Below are 27,590 nucleotides of genomic sequence, written 5' to 3'. Positions count from 1 at the left end.
TTAGAACCAACACCAAATTTATGTGGAATACCAAACAAACTTCACACTTATTTCAAGCAACTAGTAATTTTACCATATGTGAGAGAGAGAGAGAGAGACGGGGAGTTTAAAAGAGTTCAGATCTGTTATTGTTGATGTAGTTGTTGCTGTTGTTGTTGTTGTTGTTGTTGGGTAAGCAAATCCAATGGGAAAAGTGTTGTTGTTGTTGTTGTTATTGTAATTGTTAGGTTAGGGTGAATGAGAAAGAGTTGCAGCAAAATGCAAAATTACCCGTTAGCCGTCATTACATGAGACTGGCATACACAAAAAGGTCGCTCAAAACAAACACCAACAACCATTAGTTGTTTTTCTTTCTTTTTTGTTAATAATTCATTCTTTTTTTTTTTTGGCATATTTTCGAATAAGTTTTCAAATGGATTTTGTTGTTGATTGCACAAAAATCAGCGTTGAGCTTTTATATGCCACAAAAAAAAAAAAACAGTTGATTCGCAAAACTGTATGTTAAATTAACAGAGAGGGAGAGAGACGAAAGACAGCAAAAACAGAGTATGTTAAAAAAGTACTTGTACTGGGCAAGCAGCTTATAGCTAGTTTCGTTAGGTGAGTAAACTTCGTTAAGCGAGTACACGTACAGTTCGTTTAGTGAGTACACACTTTTTGTTGCTGCTTTAGCAAGGACACAGTTCAAGTTACTTAGCTGTAGTAGCTGTCAAAGTTTGACTCACAAACGAAAGCTTAAACCTATGTTAGCTAAAATGCTGTTAACATATGTAATATTCTAACAGCTGTTACGATTTCGACTTATGAATTATCTTTAGTAAAAGTAGTATTAATAGTGTTTGTTTTGTAGTACAGAGTAGTGTGTAGCGTTTAGTGTTTAGTGTTTAGTATAGTGTAGTGTATTGGCTATACAAACCTTGCCTTAACCGATGTTACAACCGTACCCACAGTGACATTCTCGCGTATATGAATCGGCCCATAAATGCTCTTATCCCAAATGGGCGGCTTATTATTGCGATCGACGACATCTAACTCAACATCGACATCGGCATATGAGGGCGGATCGCCACGATCCGAGGCGCGAACGCGCAGACGATAACGATCGCGCTGTTGATTGATTGATTGATTGATTGATTCATGTTTTTTCATTGAATAACAGTTGATGTTTTGGTTAGCCAAAGTTAGCCAAATGTTAGCCACAATGTTAGGCGCCGCGCATGTTATGTTAGTTGGTTTTGGTTTGTGTATTGGGTGTTACGTTACGATTACGTATTTTCAATGGCATCGTTGTCGTTTACGTTACGTTTGAAATTTAATTTGATAGTTTTTGTTTTTTTTTAATACAAATACAAATAGATGAAACATAAATCAAATGAAATCAGGCAAATATTGGGACAAAAACTAAAGCATTTTCTCGGGATAAGCAAAGGATTAAATACACGCTGGACTTATTTTGTTGATATGATAAACATTCAGATTATGGAAGGGATTTTGATTAGTTTTCTATGTTTTGACGAGACTATCTCTTGATTGATCCTGACAACAATATGATGAAGTGTGTTGCAAAGTTTGCTGAAGTAGTGGGTGTTCGCCAACAGCACTGGATTATTACGTTAAGATTTTATGTGCAACATGAAAAATGTGTTTCGGCAAACAGAAAGTTAGTTTTCCCATTTTCAATTTTGTTTTTTTTTTTTTTAGGTTAGCTTACAAAATTTGCATATTTTTTTAATTGAGTTTCAATTTGGTTTGTTGCTGGGTTAGCACACAGTTATATCTAAACACTTCGTTAGATATGCACAGATAGATATATGTATATATATATGTGATATATAGGGGATAGTTTGACGATTACTTACAGGATAACAACCCTAAATTGTTGGGATATATTTGGATAACACCATTTCATATGTAAATATATAGAAATCGGAAATGAAAAAAATGAAACAGAAAACTAAAATTTGATTAATTTCTCGCCTCAATCAGCTGACTGCGCACAGAATCGAAATTAGTTGGAAATTAAATATTGTTAAAGGTGCAGTTAAATAATATATTTAATTAACTTCGCCTACATTGAAAATAGTTGACTATTTCTTGATTGATTGATTGATAGATTATATATATATATATATATATAACACAACAAAAAAGTAAAGACTTATGAATATTGAACTGCATTTTCCATCGGCATGCAAAAATGCTCAAAAACGCTCAATCAAATCTCGATTGATATGAAAAACAAAACAATCAAAAAATATTCATTTTTATTTATATATATTAATTGGTTGGTTTTTGATAGCTGTCAGCAGGAGACCTTCAAAAATTCGCATAGTCTCGACAAAAAACGTTGTTTATTTTATCTAATTGATTTTGGGTGGGTTTTTTTTGGGATTTTTTTGGGGAGGGTGGCAAAAAAAAGGAGTAAAAATATTGGCAAACAAAATAATCAGAAAATACATTTGAAAAAGAAGTAGATTCTGTAGTTTTTATGATTTGATTATTATATTTTCATTCACATTGGTTAGCCATCAAAAATGTGGTGTACAACGATGCTCAAAAATAGGCGTGATCGTTATAGTTATATAGATATATAGCTATATATATATATGTATAGGGGGGCAAGTTGTTAAAACCTGTATTTGTTTTTTTTTTTACAGTTTACAGTTTACTTAAGCCTATAAGCCTAACACCAAAAAAAAAAAAATGATTAAAGCAGCAACTGGCAGCTAAAAGCTTGCGGAACCACAACCCAGCCTGAATAATGCACCCATATAAAATAGCACTTTTATTTTTTTGAGTGTATGTTAGTTGATTTGTTTCAAAAAATGTTAAAAATCAATTCGCTTGGCATTCGAGTTTTACTCTTAACTCTTTTCTTTGTTTTTCATTTGTTTTTTTTCTTGGTTTTTTTGTTTGTTGGCCAATTACGCACTATAAACTAAACTAAACAAAAAAGAAAACACAAATAAAAGATGTGAAATGAAAGGAAAACTAACTGAAAAAATTGGATTACAAAATGCATAGAATATATATTTGGCATTTTTTGTTTCTTATATATGTATAGATATATTTATAGAGAGATGTAGTTTATTTTTTCGATTGTGACAAAAAAACTTGCACTGCTTTTCACATCGAATTCGTTTTGTGGACTATCAATATTAAAAAAACAACACAATTGATAGCTGCCTAAAATATATATATATTTTGTATCGGGGGAAAAAGGCTTCTTTAAACAAAAGAAAGGTGCAGTTGAAATCATAATTAGTTGAACTGAATACTCAAATTGTTCTGCTGCTGCTGCTGCTGCTGCTGCACACAAGCCACGTTCGAAAACTCTCTGAATCTCAGCTTAGTTTCAAGTTTCAAATTTGTTAGTAAATCAAAATCATAAATATATATTTGAGCTATTTTCTTGTTTCTTTCTTTTTTGTATGTTTAAAACAATAAAACTTGGTTAGTTGGGTTCGCAAACATAACGAAAACAATAAATATATAAATAAATTGAGTATATTTTGATGCGTTCATTTGCTGGATAACAAAACACTTACGTCAAGCGGCTTCTTCAGCACTATCCAACCGGATTCGGCTTGTATGTCAAAGTATTCCAGATCGTTGGGATTGAAAGGAGCGCTCAGGCTATAGACGATGGCGCCGTTATTATCGGCATCCTCATCGGAGGCAGACACGCGCAGTATATTTGTGCCAATGCTCGCATCCTGTTTCACATTCTCCACATATTTCTAAGGAATATGAAATCTTTATAAATAATTATTCTTAAAAGGAGTTTACTTCTCAGCTCACCTGTCGATCGAAGAGTGGCGGATTATCGTTGACATCGGTGATCTCCACGGTGAAGGAGCAGACACCCTCCAAGCTGGGATCACCCTGATCGGTTGCCTTCACCGTTACGGATACAAATTTACCATCATCCCCTTCCCGGTCGAAGACTTTGTTGGTCGAAACTTCGCCGGTTTCCTCGTCAACGGTGAATTTGGTGCCCTTCTGATTCGGTTGCTGTACAATCGAGTATTTAACCTGTACAACAGAAAAGAGAACAGAAAAATATGCAAAATTTATATATTTAATTTTTGACACGATTGTGGCGTTGCCACCCCGTCGACACGCAAAGCGCACACGCTGCAAGTGCATTGAACTTGAGCGTGGCAACTCTGTCGCGGAATCTTGTCACGAAATCTCGCTCAACTCAACTCAATCGAGCCAGTCTAATACAATTTGACATAAACGTGTCGTGGCCCAAAAATGCAACCAAGCCAAACCCCCCATTAATAGTTGAGCCATAATAATTACAGTCCTTAAACTTTGTACGTTTGAGCAATTAGAAGCGCCAACTGAACTGCAATTAAATTTTGCATGATTTGCCTTTCGACTTGGTTTTAGCTTTAAAATAATTATGGAATTAGTGTTTAACATTTAATGGCAGTGCTGTAAATGAAAGCAAAGTTTTTAAACACTTTCGTTTGTGCTGCAAAGCTATGGATGACCTAACAATAGGTTGCCAAATTAATTGACTGATTGATCGGCTGAGATTTAGAGATTTTGATTTATCTCTATCAAGGATCCCATAGAAATCGTAGTTTGAAAACTAACTTTAAAATGATTCAGTTTGAACCACTGGCAGTCACTAATTTTTGATCTTTCTCTATCTGCAATGCTATAAATATCGTGTATCGATTATCGAAACAATCGATAACTTGGCAAAATGAACATTTCTGTATTAAAACCCGAACTACAACTTATAGACAATACGGTTTGACATTCTGATAGTAACAAATTTGTAGTCTTTATATATGTATATATGTCGTTTACCGATTTTTGAAACAATCGATAACTTGGCAAAAGAAACCTTTCCCTTAAACGAAAAATATAATTAAAATACGATACATTTTGGCAAATCTTTGATTGTACTCTATCAAGATCACTTATCGATTATCGAAACAATCGATAACTTGTCAAAATTAATTTGTTTAGTTGGTCAACGCCACTCACCTGTCCATTGACGCCCTTATCCTCATCGGTGGCGACAACTTTGATGACAGGACTGCCATTGGGGGCGCCCTCCTCAACTTTGGGATAATAGGTGCCGCAATCTTTGAACACGGGCTTATTATCGTTGACATCGGTGATGAAGACGACGACAACAGCCGTCGAGGTGTGAATTGTCTGATCACCATTCACACAGCACGAACCGTCGTCCATCGCTGTCACATTCAACTCGTACTTATCCCGATCGAGGGAGATGGCCTTGTTGTGCAATCGGATGACGCCCGTGATGTCCTCGATGACAAACTGACCCGACGAGGTGCCGCCACCAACGAAACCAAAGCGCACATTATCCCCATCCTTGTCGGAGGCAACCACAGTGGTGACCAAAGTATTCGGACCGGCATTCTCATCCACATTCGGTGTGTAAACCTGTTGCGAGAACTTTGGTTCCTCGTCGTTTTTGTTCTTCGTGTAAACACGAACAGTTGCCGTGCCCGATTTGGGAGGTTCTCCTTTATCCTTGGCGGTCACAATAAACTCATAGTATGCATTATTATTGTCCGCATCGAGTTGTTTATTGTTCACAATGATGCCATTCGAATCGACCGCAAAATGATCATCGGAGACAAGATATTCGATCTCGGCATTCGCACCCGAATCCGAATCCATTGCCTTCACCCGCAGGATGCTGGTGCCCAGGGGAATATCCTCGTCGACGTTGTGTGCCTGATAATCGGGCAGCTCGAATTTGGGCGCATTGTCATTGACATCTGTGACGCGTATTGTGAGCTGTTGAAGTTGTTTGTTGCATTTATAATTGGATGCCAGAATCGATTTATGTATATTCAGTTGTAGTCAGTTGACTCACCTCAACGGACGTGGAAAAGCCGCCCGAGTCCTCGGTGGCTGTCACAATCAGTGTGTAGACATGCGGCTGCCGCAGGTCCTCAAAGTCCAGCTCCTTGGCCAGCTTGACAATGCCCGACGAGGGTCCAATGTTGAAGGTGCCAGCACCCTGACCCTGCGCCTTCAGCGTATAACGGATTTCTCGGTCCGCAAACGATTTCGCCTTCACCGAAATGATGCTGCAAATGATGGGTAGGAAAATCAGTTAGAAAGTGGGCGTGGCAACCATCTGACAGTCTGGCAAATGGGATTGTGGTTACCAGTTTAATACACATGTTTGCGGAGTGGCAACTAGAGACACAAGTCCTAGAAATGTCTCTTGGAAATGTCCTTGACTATGACAAATGTTCGCTGGAATTTAAGCTGAGCCAATCTTTTTTAGATCGAAAATCGAGTCAGAACTGCGCTTTTAACTTTCAGCGTAGTATTTAACTAACAGTAAAGATATGTTTAGAAAGTCCTGTCAGAAGTTTTAACTGGTTAAAGTAAGTATTGCTTAAGAGTATAATTTGAATAGGAAATTTGTACTTTTTTATGATAGAATTTAACATGAAAGAAACGCGTTTTCAGCTTTAAGTGTATTACTAATCTATAGATCAAATTATGATTAAAAAGGGCTGGTTTTTCAAGATCGGATAACAATTGGCCAAGTTATGGCTATGGAAAGTTTGTAAGAGTTATAATTAGACTGCATTTTGAACTTGGAATGTAGTATTAAATGAGAGATTAAACTATAATCAAAATCAGAAGTTTTGCTAAAGTTGCTGGCTGCTTAAAGTTTACACCCATTCCCAGAAGCTCTTTTTGGCAGTATAATTTTAACATGGAAGTTGTTCTTGAATCGCGTTTCCAACTGTGAATGTAAAATCTGAGCAGTCTTGACCAAATTGTGGTTGTGGAGAGCTTCAACCTGTGCTTATAATCACTTTTCAGGAATTTAATCTTAACAGGATTTTCGCACCAAAATCTTAATCTCAATTTTGAATGCAGTATTAAATTCGAAGTCAAATTATGTTGAAAAAGTGTTGATCAAGGGAAGCTCTTTTTTTAAACTAAAATTTTAGCATACAAATCACTTCAGAATCGCTCTTTCAAATTTAAATTTATTATTATTACCATGATTAGAAAGCCTTGATTTTTTAAAATCCAATCACTTTAGAAAGACTGATGTCTGTTTAAAGTCTTGACGGGTTTTAGGAACGGATAAAGAATTGCAAGATGTGCGATGAGCACACTTCATGATATTAACTGCCAGGAGCCACTTGAGGGATATACAACAAATGCACGCATATATTAGAAAGGAGGCGGGTTCTGGCTGTGAGAGAACTTAATTTGTATTCTGTCACTCGGTCGACTGCCCTTTCGACAGTGCTCAGTTGGCATTTCAATGAGGCAAAACTTTGGACTGTTTGTGGACTGCATTCTGATTGTTGTTGTTGTTGTTGTTGTGCTCTGATTCGCATAACTTTGCAATTGTGATTTGTCTGCCTGCCTGTTTGCCTGCCTGCCTTCAACTTACTCGGAGTCCTTTTTCTGGTTCTCGGGTATCTCGGCCTCGTAGCCGGGCATATAGAATTGTGGGGCTCGCTTGCCGCCCACAATCGACAAACGCTCCTCGGGCGTGCTCTGGAAGCGACGATCATCGACCTTGCCATTCTGATCCTCGGCCTTCACATACAGCACATACTCCATGTCCAGCTGGAAGAGATCTGTGCCCCGTGTTCGCACCACACCCGATCTCTCGTCCACCTCGAAACGGCCGCCGGTCCGATCTCGTACAATAAAATAGTGTATATTGTGATCGGTGTCGGGATCGCGTGCCTGCAGCGTAAACACTGGCGTGTTGGGTGGTGCATTCAGTTGGACCACCGCCTGCATGGGCAGGGGTCGATTGATGAAGTACGGCGGCTCATCGTTCACATCCTTGACAAGGATAATCACACGCTGGTTGTCCGTGTACTTGATGCCAGCTGCAAAGAAAATGCCAAATTTTAGTTTTGTTTATTTTTCGGTTTTATTTTTGCATATTCATGTGTGTGTGTGGATAGATACTTTTTGGATGCACTGTATGCTGTGTGTGGTGAACGAAAAAGTTTTCGTTTTTTTTTTTTGCTTATTTTTAGGTTTTGCTGGCATTGTTATTACAGCTAATGGATAGTTGGTTTAGTCAAGGGGAAAACACAAAGAAAGCAGACGGAACAAAACAAAAACAGAGAATTGAGAATTGAATTTCCACCCCCAACCCCTAAAATGGCAGCCCCTTTTAAGGGGGCGTGTAATTTAAAGCGCTCGAGTTTCACTTAAGCCAAATGCAAATGCAATGAGCCAGAAAATCAGTCCAAGGCAGCCGAATGTTGCAGGTGGCAACCAACTGTGCCTCACTTGATAAATATATTTGCAATTTACACAGGTGCCAATTCTTGCCCTGCTATAATATTAAGCATTAAACAAATATCTTAAGGTTTGTTCATTGGAACCAATTTGAATATTTGTTGGTAAAGATATTCAATTAAATGTTGAACTTAACATATAAATGTGAAAATTACGGACCAAAAATAAATCTGAAGTGGCAGCCAACTGAAGACGCTTTCAGCGTTCGAATAACATGAATATAAATTATATGCATACACTTAAAATATTGAGCAGTAGCCTCCTCTACTCACTCAATCCCAAACACCTTATTCAAATTTAAATATATTTCTTGGCTCTCTGAGTGTGTGTGTTGAATTCAGCTAAAATCCACTGTTAACTAAAATCCCTTTTAGCATTTCCAAGTCTCGAGTTCTGGCAACAAAACAAAAACTGTTTTTAATTTGAAAGAAACTGCTTCTAAGAATTCCACAAAACTTGCACATTTTTTGTTAACAGAGTTCAACACAAAAAAAAAAAACAGAAAAAACAGAGCTTGACGGAGAAAAAATCAATAAAAAAGCCGCCTGGCGACCAGGCCGGAAAAAAAGCGGAGGAGTGAAAAAAGTAACAAAATATAATGTGAGGGTCGACGTTTTGCTACCTTTTGCAAAAATGTCTGCAGCGGAAAATACCAATCATGTTGTTGTCGTTGTTGTTGGTTAGCGCAAACAGCAGCAGCAGCAACAACAAAAGCAACAACAAAAGGAACAACAACAACAACAACAAACATGGCAGCCCTACAAAAGGACCAAAAAGGAACCCCAATGATGTCGCTGGCGCTTATTAGAAACGTGTGCTGCTCTTTGCAGGTGTGTGTGTGTGTGTGTGTGTGTGTGTGTGGGTGTGGGTGTGTATAGAGAGTGTAGTGGTAGACAAATAGGACAGACGATTTACTTGCCCTTTTTGCCTAAAGGGGGATTCTGAGCACAAAAGCAAAATGAAATTCGAGCGCGATAAAAAGAAAGAAAAAAAATAAAAATAAATAGAAGTGAATAACAAGAGGGGGTGGTGAGTGGGCGGGGATAGGGGATAGGGGATAGGGAGTGACAGAGGTAGCAGCACAGCATGTGTAATTTCTCAAGTGCAGCAAAGTGAATTGTAAACAGGCGACAGGAGAGCAAAACCCACACACCAAATACCCCCCGTCAACTGCCCCCATCGACTTACTTGCAGCAAGCAAATCTCGTGTTGCAAGACAAAACCAAAACCAGAACCAGAACCAAAAAAATAAAAAGACGCATAGCAAATATAGCCACGCCTCAAGCAATGCTAATAAATATATATATATATATGTATATATAAATTCATATCTGTTGCTCAGCAGATTGCACAAAAATGCAATAATGGCATTAGGGCTGTTTCCTGCCGGCGTCTTGCCAACTTTTTTGATACACTTGCCAAGGAATACATCGGATTGAAGCAAGAAAAAAAACCTTAAATTGTACTATTTGTATATTAAATAGTAAAACATATTTAAATTGTAAAAAGTGGTTGTCAAGCAGTAAATAATAAAACTTAAATTTCTATATTCTTGATTCAAGTTTTTTTTTTTTGTATTTTTCGAAAGAAAAACCTTGAATCAAGACAAGAAAAGGCTTTCAAATGCACATTTTAAGTCACATTTTAAGCAACGTATTCTTTATTTAAGATTTGTGCGAGCTTGTCTGGAATACACCCGGTAACAAAAAACTAATTAAAATGCTTATTGTAGAAAGAAAATTATTGAATCAAGTCTCATTTGCAGGAACACATTCTCAACGTAAGATTGGAGTTCTGAATTTATACTTGAATACTTAATTGAATATGTTTCATTTTAGCATGAAACAATGGCTTAGCTGTTTCTACGGCAAACAAAACATTAATTGAAAGTATATTTATAGCTGTAATTGTAAGCTGCTTATGGAGCACTCAGAATGAGTGTAATACTGAGACTCTGGCAAGCCAGTGTATGTCCAATTCGACGAAGTTGCCTCAACTTTCTTGTTGCAGGCAAGCTTTGCTATTTGCCAGCTTTTTAGCATTGTTGCAACGATTTTCTATGGCTTATTGTGTGTGGCAACGACGGCAGCAGCAGCAGCCGCAGCAGGTAAAGTTAAAATTTAAATAATACGAAAAATACAAATGAAAGTTGCTGCTGTTGCTGCTGCTGTTGTGGTTGCTGTTGTTGCTGTTGGGAAGGGAGCGTACAGCATTGTGCATTGGGACGTGCCACAAAGCAGCAGCCAACATGGCGGAAATCCGTGGCGACAATGCACACGATGAAAACTGGCAGCAGACGTAACGAGAAAAATGTCAAGGGAAATTGCAAGAGGTAGGGTGAAGGAGTGCGGGGGGGGGGGGGGGGGCGTGGTATTTCAATAGAGGTGACTTGAAGTATTAGATTTGTTATTTGTTATTGTGTTTGGGCAAAAAATGGCAAAGCCGGAGAAAAGATTTTCAACATCAATTTTATTTGGACTTGGCAACAACTTCAAACAATCTACAATTCATCATTTGATTTAGTTGAGTTTCGGAATAAGTAACAGAAATTGAAAATAATCGTACAGTTTCCGAGCGTATTTTTTTGGGGTTGCCGGGTGGCTTCAGCTCTTGCTCAAGAGTTGTGTAATAAACAATAAATAAGTTGGGCAGAGAAATTGCTTTTCGTCGGTTAGTGTTTTTGACATCGCAAATTGAGACAATCAATTTAATTTGATTATTTTCAAACGAAATATCCTTTTCCGAATACTTACTTAATTATTGTCGTCAGACAGAGGAAGCTTTATGGCAATAAATACTTGAAAACCATTGGGAACTTTAAACTTAAATGAAGAAAAGTTTATTAAAGTAAATGAACTGCTTGACTTGATGTAAAAAATATACTTAATACAAGCAATCAGCTCAAAGTTTTCTAAAATAAATAAATAAAAATAATAATTATTAAAAATCATCCTTTAACCAAAAACTAAGCACAGCTAAGAAGATAGATACTACTAAATGCGTTTTAGCTGCTATTAGCTTGATAAAGTAGATAAAATAGTAGGCTTAAAGTAGTAAACATTTGTGCATATTTTAGGGAAATTCAACTTAATACAACAAATAGAAATAGATGGTTTTATCTTAACTTTCCACACACTCCACTCCTTCAATGCTTTAGATACAATTGTTTTTATGTATACAAATCCAAGTGATTTATGTTTGACTATTAGTTGAATTTTGTATTTTGTATATTGCTGGCAACTATCATCATCATCTACTTTAGCTGATACACACACTCTCTCCTCGGTTGCTTGCTGTGCTTTGCTGTCAGATGACATCACATTATGAGACCATTAAAATAAATTTCCAAAGCGTAGAGCATAAATAAATTTTGCTTACGTTGCACGTAACACTCGTAGCAACAACAACAGCAACAGCAAAAAAAAAATACAACTTTTAGTTGTCAATTTTGCTAACAAATTAAATTTTTATGCGCATCAATTTGAACACACAGTGATTCCAAGGACCCAAGCAACGAAGACTCAGAATTGAGGATGGGGGATTGAGGACCACCCAAGCAAGCATTTTTCCCTTCCTGTATTTATGTGCTTATAAGAGAGGGAGAGAGTTAGGTAGAGACAAAAAGAGTGACAGAGAGGAGAAGAGTGACAGATAGAGAGAGAGAGAGTTGTGTGCTCCCCACGCAACTTCCGTTGCGTCAAAGGACGACAGAGTCGCATATCAAAGGAGAGAATAGTAGTCTGTACATGTATTTGTGTACACCCGGAAAAAAAAGGACATTTAACTTAAATAGATTTTGATATATGATATATATATATATATATATATGTGTGTATATTTAAACTCATATTTATATTAAAAAAAAAAACAAATATGACAGCAAATATCCAGAAGCAATTTTGAAACATTTTCAAATAGATTTCTAGTATTATTTTTAATCCCAAAAATTACAAAAAAATTGTTGAACTTTATTTTTGAAAACTTGACAATTAAATTCCACTGTAAGTAAAAAAGAAAACAAAAAAAATCAGAAGAAGCACACTTGAAGCTGTGCTAAGCACTTGAAGCTTGCCAGACGCTGCGCCTTTCGAGTTGCGAGTAGCTTGTCACGCATGTGAGGCAAGTTGTAAGGAGGCGCATGGAACGCATGGAGGAGGTAAGAGAGAGTTGTCATCAGTGCAGCCACCCTAAGCGACAGACATCAGGGCTGTGCTGTGCTGTGTGGCATCGACTGCTGTGCAACATCAACAACTCATCTTGCCACACTCTCTTCGCACTTCGCACTTTGCACTTCACACGGCGGAAGCAGGAGAGCAATAATAAGAAGAAGCAGCAGAAGAAGGAGAAGAAGCAGAAGCCGAAGCAGAAGCAGAAGCTGGTTTCCACTTAATCCATTGAAACAATAAGCAGCTTTGTTCTTTGCCTATCCCAACGAACTTGTCGCCGTGGCTTTGGGTGCCTTTAGCAACCGTGTATTGTACCCCTTTCAAAAGTTCGACAAAAAGCTAAATGCGATGCTTAAATTTGGAGTGCGCGACTGCTAGATACCCTGTGCGCTACAAATGGCAATTGAATGCATATTTATTTACCAGAAACTCATATCAAAAACGAATAACAAGTCAGAGGAACCGATTTAAAATACGATAAGGAAACCGAATGGCAAAATAAAAAATATTGCAACCAATTCAAAGCCAATTTGAAATTGAGAACCAGTTATCAGTTGCAGAAACCGATATTCATAAGAGAGAATTCATAACTTTTACGTTCTGCTTAACATTCTGATATTTATCGATTTTTGTTGTAGCAATTGAAGCTATCAAAAGTTTGTCAAATATTTAATTTGCATATTGTAAATGGGAACATGTACAAAAATTGATTAAGCTCAACTGCTGCCACTTCACACACATTTGCATAGCTCTGTGGAACCCACCTTAACCCTTTTCAGCTCACAGGGCATGGATTGGCAAAAACAAAAAAAACAAAAACAGTAAAAATGAAGAGAAGAAAAAATAACACCAAAGGCAAATTTCCGTTGTTTTCAACACTGTCAACTTTTAGCCTCGTGTTGAAACTCTTTCGGGGCTTTCAGAGTGAGTGTTTTTTTTTTTTCTTAATTTTTGTTTTACTCTCCACATCACATTGTTGTCTCAAACGTCGCTGGAGTGCAAAGCAAATGCCAGACAATGAGTGGCGGCTTTCCGGGTTGCATTTCGGTAAACTTGGCTCGTTCCACGCTAACCCCTAAGAAGAATGCGAAGTTTAGAGTGCAACAGCATCCCCTGGCTGCATGTCTTTGCCTTGTGATGACAATGGCTGCCGAATGGCTTTGAAAGGCATCCCCATTCCCATTTTTGTTCCTTGATAAGCAGAGCATTAAAATAGCTACTGGTGTTGCAGCTGCCGCATGGTTTTGACTTCTTGAGAGTCTTGTCACTTAATGCATGTGGTAATTTTGATAAGAAATTGAAAGTGTCAATGACACCAGCTGCAAGTGCTACTTTAGCAATAAATTATAGCTCATAACAATACAAGAGCTTACAGCGAGGCAAATATAAAACTTAGCTCTGCACTATATACTTTTGAATGGCACCCATTAAGTTGTGTCTTTAACTGCTTTTCAAGTTAATTTAATAGTAAAGTAAGTAAATCTTTCCATAGCAACTTGAGTTTAGTTGGCAGCTCAATAATAAGATATAACAGGAAATAATAGTAAAGCAATTATTAAAATTAGTTTTTGTTTATGTATAATTTAATTAATTTTGCTGTTTTACTGATGCTTAAAGTTAAGTCAAGTTGAGTTTACTCAGTAAATATAAAATAAAAACTTTTAGTAAAGTTTTTGCTTCCGCTTTCTTTGACTGCTTAAAGTATTCTCTTTTGGCCTTTACTACAAAATAAAGTATAAATAAAAAAAGAACATTTTATTTATATAAATAAGAATCTGTCCATAAACATTCCACAAATAATGGTAAGCAGCTGTTTTCAACTCGTTGCACGACATTCATGTGCAATTGGTGCAACAGAAGCAAGACAAATAAATAAAAGTCTTCTTTTTTTGTCACTTTGTCGATTTAACAACAACTTAACTTTCGACAGTCAGTTTATTGATGCAAGCCAGGACAACAATTCATTTTGAGGTATGCAACGCACAATATCCTGCAACACTAGCATCATCAACAACATCATCAAAAGGTGGCAAGGTGGGTGAACCAAAATGCGGTTGATGGTTGTTTTTTTGCTCTCAACTTGATTAAAATGCAGTCAGGTTGAAATTTATCTTGACTTTGGTATTCCAATTGGGGTTATTCGTTTCTATTCTTCTTCTCTGCCTGTTTTTCTTCTTTCTTTGGTCTTTTGTGGCCAACAAATGAATTTCTTCTTCATTTACCCATTTGTGTGTGTTTTTTCCTTGCTTTGCTTTGCTTTGCTTGTGGCTTTGGGTTATGCCCCCGATAAATACTACGTGCGGCAAACGGCGGAATTGGCAAAATTCGCTTGTGGCTTTTACGAGTCTCGTAATATTTGCGTTATGGGGTTGATGCGTATTTTTTGCCTCTTTTTCTTATATTTATTTGGCATTTCATCTGAATGGGAAATGTGGGCGTGCATTTAATGAAGCTGCCACACAAAGGCACCATTGTGTGCCAAGAACTAGCCAAAAGCCAAAAGCTAAACTCAAATATTGAACTTATTGATTAAGTCACCGGCGTTTTAGTGCGCTTAAATCGCAAAAGTTACTTTTGTGGCTGGGCTTTTTTTCTTCTCTTTTGTGTTTGTATAACAAACTTTAACTAAAAAAAAGATGCAGCTGGTGTTTACTATTGTTCCTACTGTTGTACTTTTAATTTTTTAAGCTCACACAACAAATGAATTGAAACTGTTTGAATTGAATCAGTTTGCTTCGCAGGCAACATCAAATAAATCATTTTTAATCAGCTTACAAATTATTTAAGTCAATTAACGCAGTTAATGCAATTAGCTCGTTGGAATAGCTTTTGTCACGACTCTAGACACTCCATTTGAGATGCAACCTGCCAACTGGTTTCTGCAGCAGCTGCCTAATTAAAACATTTGACAGCATTCCAAATTTGTCATTGCAAATCAGCAGCTTCCACACAAGTAACCCAACTCTCTCAACTGTGTGGCACACCCATATAAGGCCATAACTATGCACATTTATGGATGGATATATGACACATACATATAGATATATACATATATATGCACAGATGGATACATTATGCATTTGTCGAGGCTGTCACACAGCGTGCAGTCCTCGTTTTGAGTTGCCGTTTATTGAGTCACTTAAGAGCTACGCAAATGAGTTAACACCTGGTAGCAAAGCTGGCAACGTGTTTTGTTCAGCTCTTGGCCAAGCTACAGGCGGGTTTTGTGGTTTCATGGGGAGTGGGTAGTCGGGGAGGGGGTGGGGGACCAAAAGGTGGTCTCTGCTTTTGAATGCAAAATTATGCGACAAGCGAGGCGCAAAAACTGTGTGGCACAGAGACAGTGTGAGAGACACTGCGAATGGGATAGAGATGTTGCTGGTTGCTGTTGATTGCCTCGCTTGTACACTGAGCGAAAAAGCAAGCAACCGGAAGAACACAATATACAAAAGGTTTCTGTCTGTGGACATTTCAATTAAAGTGCAGCAAGTGAATCACTTTAAGCAGCATTTGCTGCACTTCAGATTATTATTCATATACGATTTTCTATCCAGATTTATATATAATGAACCCACTGATTCCAGATTGTAATTCTCAATATCAGCTTAAAATTCTACAAATAAATTAATTCAAGTTTCATGCAGAGTTCAACTCAATCAAAATCTAGTTTATTTTATGCGATCGATAAAATTCGATTTTCGAGTTACGAATAAAATACAATTGAATAGTTATATATATATAATATAATCAGAATAATTATTATTAATCAGTTTGCAGCATTTCATAAGAAGCTCAGATTAATTCACATTGAATAGCAAGCTTAACAACTGTGTTCAGGATATTTGCCAGAGCAGAGTGTTTTTTGTTTTACAGTGTATGCTGCTGCAACGTCCGCTGTGGCTGCCGTGTCTGCTGTGTGTGGTTATCTGCCACGCCTCGCCGCATGTCACGGCAGCAAATTGGCAGTTTCAGATAAAGATAATGTTATGGTTGAGGATGCTGCTTCAGCTTCTGCTTCTGCTTCTGCATCTGCTGTTCGGCTGCTTCACTTGCTGCCCATAAAGACTTTTACTTTAGTAGGTGTCACATTTCTCTCCCACTCGCCACCCCCCTTCCTCCTCACTCTCCCTCTTTCTCCATCAGTGTGGCTGCTCTTCTGACAAATAAAGCCTGCAATTTAAAACGAACATTTCGCGATTGCAATATCATTCTCACTCTTTCTCTCTCAGTCTCTCAGTCTCACAGTCTCTCTCGCACTCGTTCAGCTCTTCAGGTTTTCAGCTGCTGCTGGCCACATTGATGTGGGTGGACAGCCACAAGGCATAAGCTCTGCGAGCCATCATTTTTGGCATCGCAAGTAGTTGTCTCTCAGATATATATACATATATATAGCACTTTTTCTCGCTAACGACTTTCTACTTAATTGCCAATTTCACTGCGAAGCAGTGCAAAAAGGCGACAAAAGCAAGAAAAAATAAAAACAAATTTAAAAAGTAATACAACAAAAAGTAACCAACATTAATAAATTAATTAGCGAAGGGTGCGTAAAGAAGCATCCCAGCTCGAAGACGAAGACGAAGAACTCTTAGTTGCCCAGCCGAGCGCAGACTCAATTAAAATTTACGCAAAGAACTCACAAGACAACTAAATGGGGGCGTGGTGGGGTCAAATAAGTGGGCGGAAGGGGGGATTGAGGTAGAAATGAGGGACGGCTGGAGAGCCAACATAATAGACAGCGAGTGTAAGAAGTAATCTAAGAAAATGTGAGTGTAAGTAATGCTCTTACATAATTAAATGAAATACACTTTTAAGGGTACTTTAAAGTTTAATATTTATGATATTTGAAGTCAATTGGCAGATGGAATACGCTTATCGAATGTCAATTCACTGAGAAGTTGATATAAAACTCTTGAAAATTGTTATACAACAGCCTAAGTTGCATGTATAGTTAAATAGAAGTAAATATTAAAAATATTCTGAAACAGCAACTTCAAAAAATCAAACTTAGGAATTATAAAAGAATAAAATCTTCCTGTAACAGTTATATAATGAAGCAAAGCGATGCAGAAGATGTTTTGCTTTACAATAAAATTAGAATTTTTAAAAGTATTCATGGCTTAGAAAGTAGTTTATTCAATTCTAAGCAGGATAGCAAAGCTAAATTAATTTAGATTCCCGTGCTGTTTCTTAAGGTATAAAAGTTCCGGTTGAGATAGTCGATTTTGTTTATATATAATACACTTCGATTAGGCTTATTTCGGGTAACAGTTCCAGTTTCAATCTTGAACCCTAATTTTAAATGACTGAGAAACCCAGATAGTTAGCTTTATGATATAGATACAGATTATATTGAAAGTGCAACCCACAGAAATAATTCCTAGGCAGTAAACTTTAAAGCTCTTTCACATGGCAAGTGAATTTATGCTGCTCGACACCAAATGATAATAAGAATATTCATCATAAAAAAACACTTAATATACCGTATTCAGTTGTTTATGGCTGCCACACCAGCAACGTGGCGTGGCATCGCGTGGCATGGCGTAGCGTGGGAGTCGAGGCAGCAATGGCTTTGGGGCTGGTGTGCGAACTAAAGTGAAATTGCGCACATGGCAGGCATTAAGCGAAAATTAATGAAATTTTGCTTGTGCTAACAGTGGCGAAAGGTGGTTTAGACATGGCTCGAAGCGGTGTTGCTGATGCTGCTGATGCTGCTCCTACTGCTGCTGCTGCTAGTCCTGCTGTTACTCTGCTTTATCTGTCTGTTATCCTGCCATCAGCCATGAGCCTGATTGAGTTTGATGGCGATTGTGTGCGCCAACTGCGCGCCGCTTACTCTGAATCTGCCTCTGCCTCTGTCTCTGAATCTGAATCTGAAACTGCCTCTGACTATGCTTCTGACTTGATTGCAATTTTGAAAACCAACAACAGCAGGCAGAATCAGTGAGGCGCATACAGGAACAGCCTGCGGCCCGGCCAGCTGCATACCAATCAAACCAATGGCTCTTGCAGGTGAGTCAGTTGAGTAGTCAGTTGAATCTGTGGCCCCGTCAGTCATTAACGACCCGAGGCACGGCATATTGCCAAGCCACATTAGTTGCTTACCCCATTTTGTTTTTGCCTGCTCAATTGATGAGTTGGCTTTAAGAGCCAGTCAGCTTTATGTACACAAATATCTCTTTCTTGGTAAATGCATTGAACTGTAAAAGTCTCTGATAAACGCATTGCATTGCAATGTCGCTTGTTAAATGATTTTAGCTGCCAGCCAAATGTGATTTACAAACTCATCATTTAGCAAATAAATGTTTTCTTCAAAAATTCAGCAAACTATAAATTTATTATGAATATTTATGAGTATGTTTAACTTTGCATGCATGTATTTTTGATTATTATTGAATATATTATACAAATTATTTAATTTAAAGTGATTTAATTAATATATGTTTGATCTATTCATAGCCAGGGGCAAGTTTTCGATTTTCGACATCTATTTGACGAGTAATTTTATTTCCTACTGTTTCTATTTTTTGGGCATTGCATTATGCAACATTGCGCACTATTAAATTGAACAGCAATAGAAGTACATTCAGAGGCTTTTTATTTATGGGCTTGACTATGTTCTATATTTTTTAAATCCGATTTTTACATATTCTTGTATTTTTAAAAGTTATTCAATTACTTTCAATAACAGATCAAATATGCACAGGTTTTTACACATAAAACCAATTATTGAAATCAATTCAAATTTACACGAATTTTGTTGGACCAATGTGAAATGTTTGCTTAATTCACACTGATAATTACTATCTTTTAAATAAATAAAAATGTATTTACAATTTATTTTTTAAATTGCATTTTCGATTTCCCCTTTCCAATTTAACAGCTGCTCTTTGATAGCTTTCTTTGATATCTTTCCTTCATTTTAACTATAGCTATAACTTTGTGTGATTAACCAGTATAAATTGCTCTTTAAAAGCACACTTTCCGCATATAAATCCTTGCCATAAAACCACACCAGAAGCGCAACAGAAAACTGATTATAGTTTTAGGTCGCACCTAATAGGCAGCTAACCACTGTAATGCCCTCAATAAGGGCTCACAGGCAGAGCCAGAGCCAGAACCAAAGCCATTCAAACAATATACACCCCATAATCACATATTGCTGCGCAGAAAAGTATGCTATGAAAATTGTTCAACGTGTTGTAACATAAAAAAGAGAAAAATAACAAGAAAAAAACGTAATTCAAGTGGTGTTTGTGGCTAATGCTTTTTGATGCTGATGCTGATTTGTGTGTGGCATGTGCTGCATACTGAAAAGAAGTCATTATGAACGTGGCACGCCTACCATTTAAACAGAATCCTCAAATTGAGTGATGGCAAATTGCTGAAATTAAAAGTAAATATGCGAACATTTTGTAAATGTTTAACGATGGCTATTCTTGTTGTTGTTCTTGTTGTTGTTTGTAATGCGTACTCGCATTGAATAAAGTTGAAATCGTTAAAAATGGCGCAGCAATTCGCACACAATCTCCAGTTGGCCATGCTGACCAGTTGGCCATGTTGTCATTAAAGACCTCAACTCCCAGCGAACCAAACACTATCTGATTTTTCTGATGCTGCCTGCTGCCTGATGGTGTTGTTGCTGTTGCTGTTGCTGTGGTAACCACCAAATGCTCAGCACAGGCAACCATTTTGCATTTTAATGAGTAAACGTTGAGGGGGTCGCACACATTTGGCAGGCACTGTATGGCTGTGTTAAAGTTAACACTGTCACAGAGTGCTCCAATGGACACAGTTGGACGGGGTCGCTGCACAAATTCATGTTGGCACTGCAAAAACAAATTTGAACCGAAGTCCATAGCACATACATAGAAGATCCACCTCCCACCTCCAACACATATTTTCTTTTTTTTTTGGTCAAAGAACCCCGTCGAACAATTTGTATTTGCAATGTGAAAACAAAATGGCAAGCGTGAAAGCAACTCAAAAGGCCACCTGCTGTTTGAATTGTGTTCAGTGTTCGAAAGCGATATTAAGGAAAAAACTGCAAGCATATTGCATTTGTGTATTTTGCATTTTGTATTCACGGCTCGATGATTTAAATCGTGTCCCGAAAAGACAAAGCCATTAAGCAGCAAGTGTGCTAAATAGCATATTGTTTTCAGCTCTTTCAACACTTTTTTTTGGATTCAGAAATTGCTGCAGCTAATTGTAGATTTGGTCTTAAAGTTTGGGATACAAATTTGACTTAAATATTATTGAAGAGTGTTTGAATAAATACATCGAATATTATACAAAAATAAGAGTAAGTTAAGTCATGTAAAATATGCTTACATTAAACAAAAATTAATTAAATTAAAATTGATTTAGTTTAATGGGCTGTGTTCAAATCTATCAAAGACTAGCATAAGAACTGTAATAAAGTAAGTATGCGATCAACAATCCTTTTAAAGAGTTCCATTCATGTTTGCATTTACAAAAAAATAAATAAAATAACCTTTGCAAGTATTATACAAATTATACACATTTTAATGGGTTGCCATTAATTGAATGTAAATTTCAGCTCTGTTATGCACAGAAATGAATTCATAAAACAATATTGATTTAAAGTAAGCTTTAAGTAAATACAGATTTAAATTTGCAAACTTTTGTTGCAGCAGGTAAATATTTATTTTTTGTGTTACGTGCCAGGCAAAAGGAAAAAAAAAGCTGTGTAAAAAATAACCCTAAAAATTCGGGGCGAAATTTATATAGCTAACAATTTGCAGCCACTAATTTCATTAGCATGCGATGGTGCATGTGGCATGTGGCAAAATCAAAATCATTGACATGTAACCATTTTATGGATCAACTGGCAAGCCACGCACAATTTTAAGTGGGCGTACGATAAAGGGGGGTGGGCGTGGGCGTGGGCGTGGCATTCCAGAGTTTGAGATTGATGATTTGTGGCTCATTTGTTGCAGCTCAAATCAAGTGGAAAGTCTACTCCAGCTGCTGCTGCTGCTGCTGGTGTAGTGTGTGTTTACTGCTCGTAAGCAGTGTGAAAATAACTTTAGTTTGGCGTGCGCTGCTAATTAGACCATGACGTGTTGTTTGCTCTTGCTCTGTGTGTGTGTGTGTGTGTGTGTATTTGTGTGATTGTATTCCTGTTCTTGTTGGTCAACTAACAACAAATGACGCCCACACAAATCACAGCAATCGCTGGCTGAACTGACTGCGATAAATAACTGCCGCAATTGAAATAAATTTCTACACAGCAAAAACTAAATGTTTTCCATAACTCAAAATGCAGATTTCTACTATGTATATACTATACTATTATACATAAATATATATATATATATATATATATATATATATATATATATATATATATATATACTATTCTGATTAGAATGGAAAGTTAAGTTTAAGATTTGAGTACAAGATTAATATCTACAATGTGAAGTATTTTTTAATTGAATAATAAGTGAGCAGACAGCAAGCTTGATTAATGTCTTTATTTTAGCTATTAAGATAAAGAATTGTAGTAGGCAACGTTTACGTAACATTCAGCAATTGACACAGTGCAATATATATTAACCGTGTTTTGCATTGTGTCATTTCCTAAATGTTATGCCAAATAACCAAAGATCGTTAACAATTTTTGACATGTGTTTAAAGATGTATGAGTAAGTAAATAGTCTAACACAGATTATTACTATATTCGCATATGAACCTAGTGTTTTTCGCTGTGTAGCTTAGCCACGCCCCCTCTCCGAGAAACAATCCGTTTTTTGTAATGCAAATCCACATGCCATATATACACACAGGGTGTACATGGTGAATAGTGGAGACCTTTCGGCTATTCCGGTTTGTCCGTCCGTTTGTCCGTCCGTTTGTCCGTCCGTTTGTCCGTGCGTTCGTTAGCTTGTTTCGCTAGCCGTTGGGTTGGTTATATTGTAATAAACGCAATTTGTGCCATGAATTATTACTGCGGCGTTGGCCAAAACGGATGTGCGAACGCAAGCAATACAAATGGCAAACAAGGCGCAAAATGCAATTGCTAGGCGCTCTCAAGGATTTTTATTCGCTCCACGAAGGCGGCGAATGGGCGTGGCCAGCCGTGAGGCAAGTGGCAAGTGGCAAGTGGCAAGTTTGTAGTTTCTTTATAGTTTACTTGTTTTCTCTTCTCTTATTTTTGCAACACGAACTGACGTAAACTTTAACGCAACTTTGTAGTTTTCATTGGAACAAATACATTTTTGCACTTTTTCGTTTGGCATTTAGTGGCCAGCGAAGCTGACTGCTCGGCAAATTGAAAAAGCAATTTATCAAAAACGCAGAGCAATTGAAAATGGTGTGTTGAATTTTTTATTGATTGATTGATTGGCAGCTTGATTGATATTGATTGCGCTAAATTGCATTTTCATTTAAAAGGAGCTAAACCAATGTGTTTGAGTTGGTAAATGTAATTCAACAGTAGATCGATAAGCAATCAATAAATTTTAATGCATTGAACATTTCAGTTTAGACCAAAGCTTACTTAATTTAGTTAGTTTAGTTCTCGAATTAATGCTTCGTCTACAGCTTAGTTCTAGTTAGCAACAAACTCTGTTCAATATACCGTTTCTATCAGAGTCTGTATTCAAAATATCTACCAATACTGACAACTAATTACAAATTCTGCACAGTTTTGTGTGGCAATCCGACAAATCGGAAATGTTGCAGACATCCGCTTAACCAAATGCGAACGAAAAAAAACCAATTTTGTCAGCGCCAGTTTTTGGCTGAAAAGCCGCAAAGCGAAGTTGCAGCCACAAACTAATCGGAACAGACAGGCGAAACGAAATAAATGGCTAAAAGCCAAAAGCACAGAGTGCCAGACTTTCAATTCAAGCTAAACGCCTAAGGGGCCATTGGCTATACAAAAGGCAAACACACATAGCACACACACACACACACACAAAGCGAAAATGGCAACAAAATGGCGCCCTTTCGATTTGAGTAGCCACGTTTTGTTGCCATGGCAGCCGCAGCAGCAGCAGCAGCAGCAGCCTCTGTCACCAGCCAAAATCTACTCGCAATGCGATTTTCATTGTTGTTGCTGTTGTTGTTGTTGTTGGGCCAAAATGGCGGCCAGTCTAAATGCAATGGCAACAGCATAAAATATAATGGCGTCCAATGATAAATAATGGCGCACATTTGTGCAGTCAAAACAGGAAATGCTCGTAGAAAACTAAGCGACAAATGGAATAATAACACCAAATCACAGACAAACAGAGAGACGAAGAGAGAGAGAGAGAGAGAAAGAGAGAGAGAGAGCGAGAGTCGAAGAGCTAGACAAGCTGCCAAAATGCGAAAAGTAAACACAGACAACAACCCTTGGTACTCCTTCCGCGCCCGCCCGCTAAAAAAGAGGCAGAAGAATCCCCCCTCCAAGACAAGCAGCAGCAAAAGTTATGTATAACTAAATACTTGATGGGGTAAAAGTTGCCAACAGTTGGGCTTGTTTTTCTTTTTTCTTATTTTTTCTTTTATTATTTGGGTAACGCTAGACAAAATGCGACAGAGCGTAGCAATTTTTAGCTTGGCTTCGACATTTTGGGGGGCGTCTGTCAATAAAGTTGTTAGACCCACTGTAGTTGTTGTTAATCCGTTGTTTTTGTTGTTGCTCAACACTGCTGTTGCCAAAAGCCCAGCTTATTGTAATTCATAACCAGTGTCTGAATAACTTGAGCGACTTAAAGGCGAAACAATTTAACTTTGCAGACCTTGAGAGAAACTTTCTATATATGTGGGATCGGCGTAGCCATAGATGTGCACGTCTTCCCAACACATACTAAGACGTGTTAAGTATTGTGCAACACTGAAAGTCAGCATAAACTATCACTTATTTTGCAAACTTTTTCAGCATATATGAAATTGAATTTATGCTAATTGGAAACTTCAAATTCACATGTGAATTTCATTTAAAACACATAATCAACATTATATTAGATAATAAGATTTTATTTGTATTTTCCAACAAATCTTTCTGTCATTTCTCATCACAAAATAGCCATAAATAATCCTTTATTTAGAGAATTTCTCACAGCTAACTGCATTTTGTATATTCTGTATATTTTCTTTATTTTAATTGCAAAATGAATTTCCAATGTGCAAGCGATTGTGAAATATATTTTTTTTAATGCATTTTAATCTCAGCATTTTGTTTTTGAAATTCAGTGAATTTACTTTAATCAGAATATATCAACGCTCAGCAAAAACTAGTTGAAACAACAAAAATGCAAGCAAAATTTAAACTTTTCCTTATTTTGCGTGCTATTTTTCTGTTATTTTTGTTTAGTGAATTCGTTTTCGGAATGAATGTGAAAATGTTGCACTAAAAACAAATTGAATTTTGATGGGAGCCACTTTTATTGCGTACACAGTTGGTCAAAGGCGTGAAGAGAGGGTGTAACAACTGCCTAATACTCTGTTCCCGCTGTGATAACAGTAAGGAGCTTAAGCATTTTCATATCTCAAGAAACATGCGAGAAAAATCGTTGAGCTTAATCTGAAGATGAAAATAAATTTATGCAAATAAACACTAAAATGTTCTTCACAAGAAAATAGGCAATATATTTATTTTCTCGCTTCTGCGAACAGTGTATAACAAACGTTGTTTATGGCAGCTTTTTAGAGGCACTTTCGGCAGACTGCCAAAAAGAGAAAACCCCCAGAAACCTAATCATATACACAAAACAGCCTTTGCCACGCCTAGTTGTAAAAATTGTACGCCTCGCTTGACCAGAAAGCAATTCGAATTTTCCAAAGCATACTGCGAAGGGCCGCGCAAGAAAACGTATGTGAAACCAATTGAAAGCCGTAGTAAAAATAAACAAACAAACAAATAAACAAACAATAATGTTTGTAAATATGCTTCCCGTTTGTTTTTACTCGCTTTTGCCATTTGTTGCCTTGTCCACATAGTCGTCATTAAGTGCAAAATAAAATATAACAAGGACTCTCTTGTTGTGTTGCTCGTATCTCTTGGGTGTTGCCAAAAATCACTTTCGAACTCGCAAATACAAAAAATACGAATTCACATCGATATCCAAAACATAAGAGTAATTTTCCTTGTTAAACGATTTCCACACGTTACAAAACTTGATGCCATTTTCATGTATTATTTATTAGCCTAAAACAATTTGTTCCGTGTCGTTGGCAATTCGAGTTGCTCTTGTTTTCCAGCTGTGCGATTTGCTTTTAGTTTATTAGCCTTATGGCAAAAATAAATAAATGCATCGAAACGATTTTGCAAATATGCAACTTGCAACTATTTTATTAAGTCCCAAAAGGCCACAAGGTGGAAATTTTATGTAGGCATGAAAAATTGCGATTAGAAAAAAGGATGTTAAACCGAATCGTTTTATAGTTCCAGTTCCGGTATATTTCTGATTTAATGGTATATCACTTCCGTGAAAAATTCTATTCCTAAATTTTAAATTTAAATCGATAAAATTGTTGTTTTGGTACTTGTCATAAAGTGTAATCGAATAAAACTGAAAAGATTACTGAAAAGGCTGATTCTTTTTTTGAAGCTTTACAAGGCATAATGTTCTTAATTTCTACTAATGAATAAAAGCAATTTTAATTCAAATTGATTGCCCCACAAAATGAACTGTCAACTGTTTTAAGTGCATATTTTGTTTAAATTGCGCATATTTGTTGGAAACAGCTACAAATAATTTTCAAATAATTGTCAGAGAAACCGCACTAATCTCAAGAGTGTGCCGTCAAGCAAACCGCACTACAAATGCAATTTGAATGCAATTCCAATTACATATTTGACAGCCAACCAACTCAGCAACAGCAAAATAATCGTTAACAATCAAATTGACTGTCAAAATGGTTGGCTAGCTAAGCGATTTGCAATTTTAATTTGGGTTAAATGTTGGCCAGTGTTGTGTATGTGTATGTGTTTATAAATATGTATAGTACACATATATATATAGAGATCAGAAAGGTAAGGCCGAGTCTCAGCATGTGTGTAGTCCCCTAGCCAAATAGCCTGCTGTGTGGCACACTTGTTGTTCCTGCTCGTTTTCCATTGTTTTTGCAAGTCTTTCGCTGCCATCCAAGGTTGCACAAACACAAATACAACACTACATCTACAACCAAAAACTACAACTCAAATACACTTGGTGAAAATTGGTGTTTCAAGTCCTAGCAAAACAGTAATCGCAACTGCAACTTTTTCGATTTTAATTCGGAACCCTTACAAAGCTGCACCTGACAAATAATTCACAATTTTTCTAAGAATCAGTTCCAGGAATCGATAATATCAGTCTATATTTTAATATAACGAAACCAAATACCGATAAAGTATTTGAAATCTCTGCATAACCCTCATAAGAACCTTTAAACTTTACGATATATTAATATTGAAGCATTTAAACAAGTCTAATTTGTTTTTCAGAAATCAAAAACTGTTCATCTTAATTTTCTTATTCCTCAATTGTTTTGTTTTTACTCTGTGCACTCAACTTATGCCTAAATAAGGCCTAGAATTTTAACAGGAAAATGCTCAGTGGTTTTTCTTCGAGTGCAGTCATACAGAAATTTGTATGCGTACAATATATGAATTTTATGTAGCGTAAACTAAAACTTGCTAAACATTCAGCATGCTCGACTGTCACATTGAAAAGCTCACAGATGTGCGACTTCCCCTCCCCCGTTTGCCCCCTTGCCAGACCCTTTTCACTGCCCCAACGTGTAGCGTTGAGCATATAGCAAATTTGTGCCGCGAAACTTTTCGCTATGCGATTTCCTCAGCGTGGCAGCAGCAGCTCTTCAAAATTTAGGCCAAAACACTTTGGAGCCAGAAGAGCATCGCGATGCAACAGCAACAGCAACAGCTCTTGCTCTTGGCTGCGAGGTCGGGCAACGAATGGATGAATGAATGAATGGGTGGATGGATGGATGGGTGGATGGATGGATGGCAACTGGTGCAGCCCCAAATAAGAGCAAAAGCAGCAGACGGAGGCGTGTGGAAAACAAGAAAATGAAATATGCCATAAATGATATTTACTCAATGTTTTATTTTATTTTATTTTATTTTTGTATTTTTGTATTTTTTCACAACTAGTGCAAAACATGTGC

The 27,590-nt window shown here is 37.1% G+C and overlaps 1 protein-coding gene across 1 annotated transcript in view; it reads right to left on the bottom strand.

Moving 5' to 3' along the window:
* LOC6562838 (neural-cadherin) overlaps window positions 1-27,590 on the bottom strand; it is a 148,209-nt gene that overhangs the window by 92,566 nt on the left and 28,053 nt on the right. The window contains exons 3-9 of the mRNA XM_043214450.1: window positions 7,430-7,880; window positions 5,873-6,089; window positions 5,008-5,793; window positions 3,802-4,035; window positions 3,549-3,740; window positions 1,860-1,871; window positions 917-1,107 (exon numbers count right to left, since the gene is read on the bottom strand). Of these exons, the coding sequence (XP_043070385.1) occupies window positions 917-1,107; window positions 1,860-1,871; window positions 3,549-3,740; window positions 3,802-4,035; window positions 5,008-5,793; window positions 5,873-6,089; window positions 7,430-7,880 (2,083 nt within the window). The remainder of the gene's footprint in view (window positions 1-916; window positions 1,108-1,859; window positions 1,872-3,548; window positions 3,741-3,801; window positions 4,036-5,007; window positions 5,794-5,872; window positions 6,090-7,429; window positions 7,881-27,590) is intronic.

This window comes from Drosophila grimshawi, unplaced genomic scaffold (genome assembly GCF_018153295.1).
Source record: "Drosophila grimshawi isolate 15287-2541.00 unplaced genomic scaffold, ASM1815329v1 contig_1377, whole genome shotgun sequence".
Lineage (NCBI taxonomy): Eukaryota > Metazoa > Arthropoda > Insecta > Diptera > Drosophilidae > Drosophila > Drosophila grimshawi.
The sequence above is the reverse complement of the archived record's forward strand: the minus strand, read 5'-3'. Positions and strand labels throughout refer to the sequence as shown.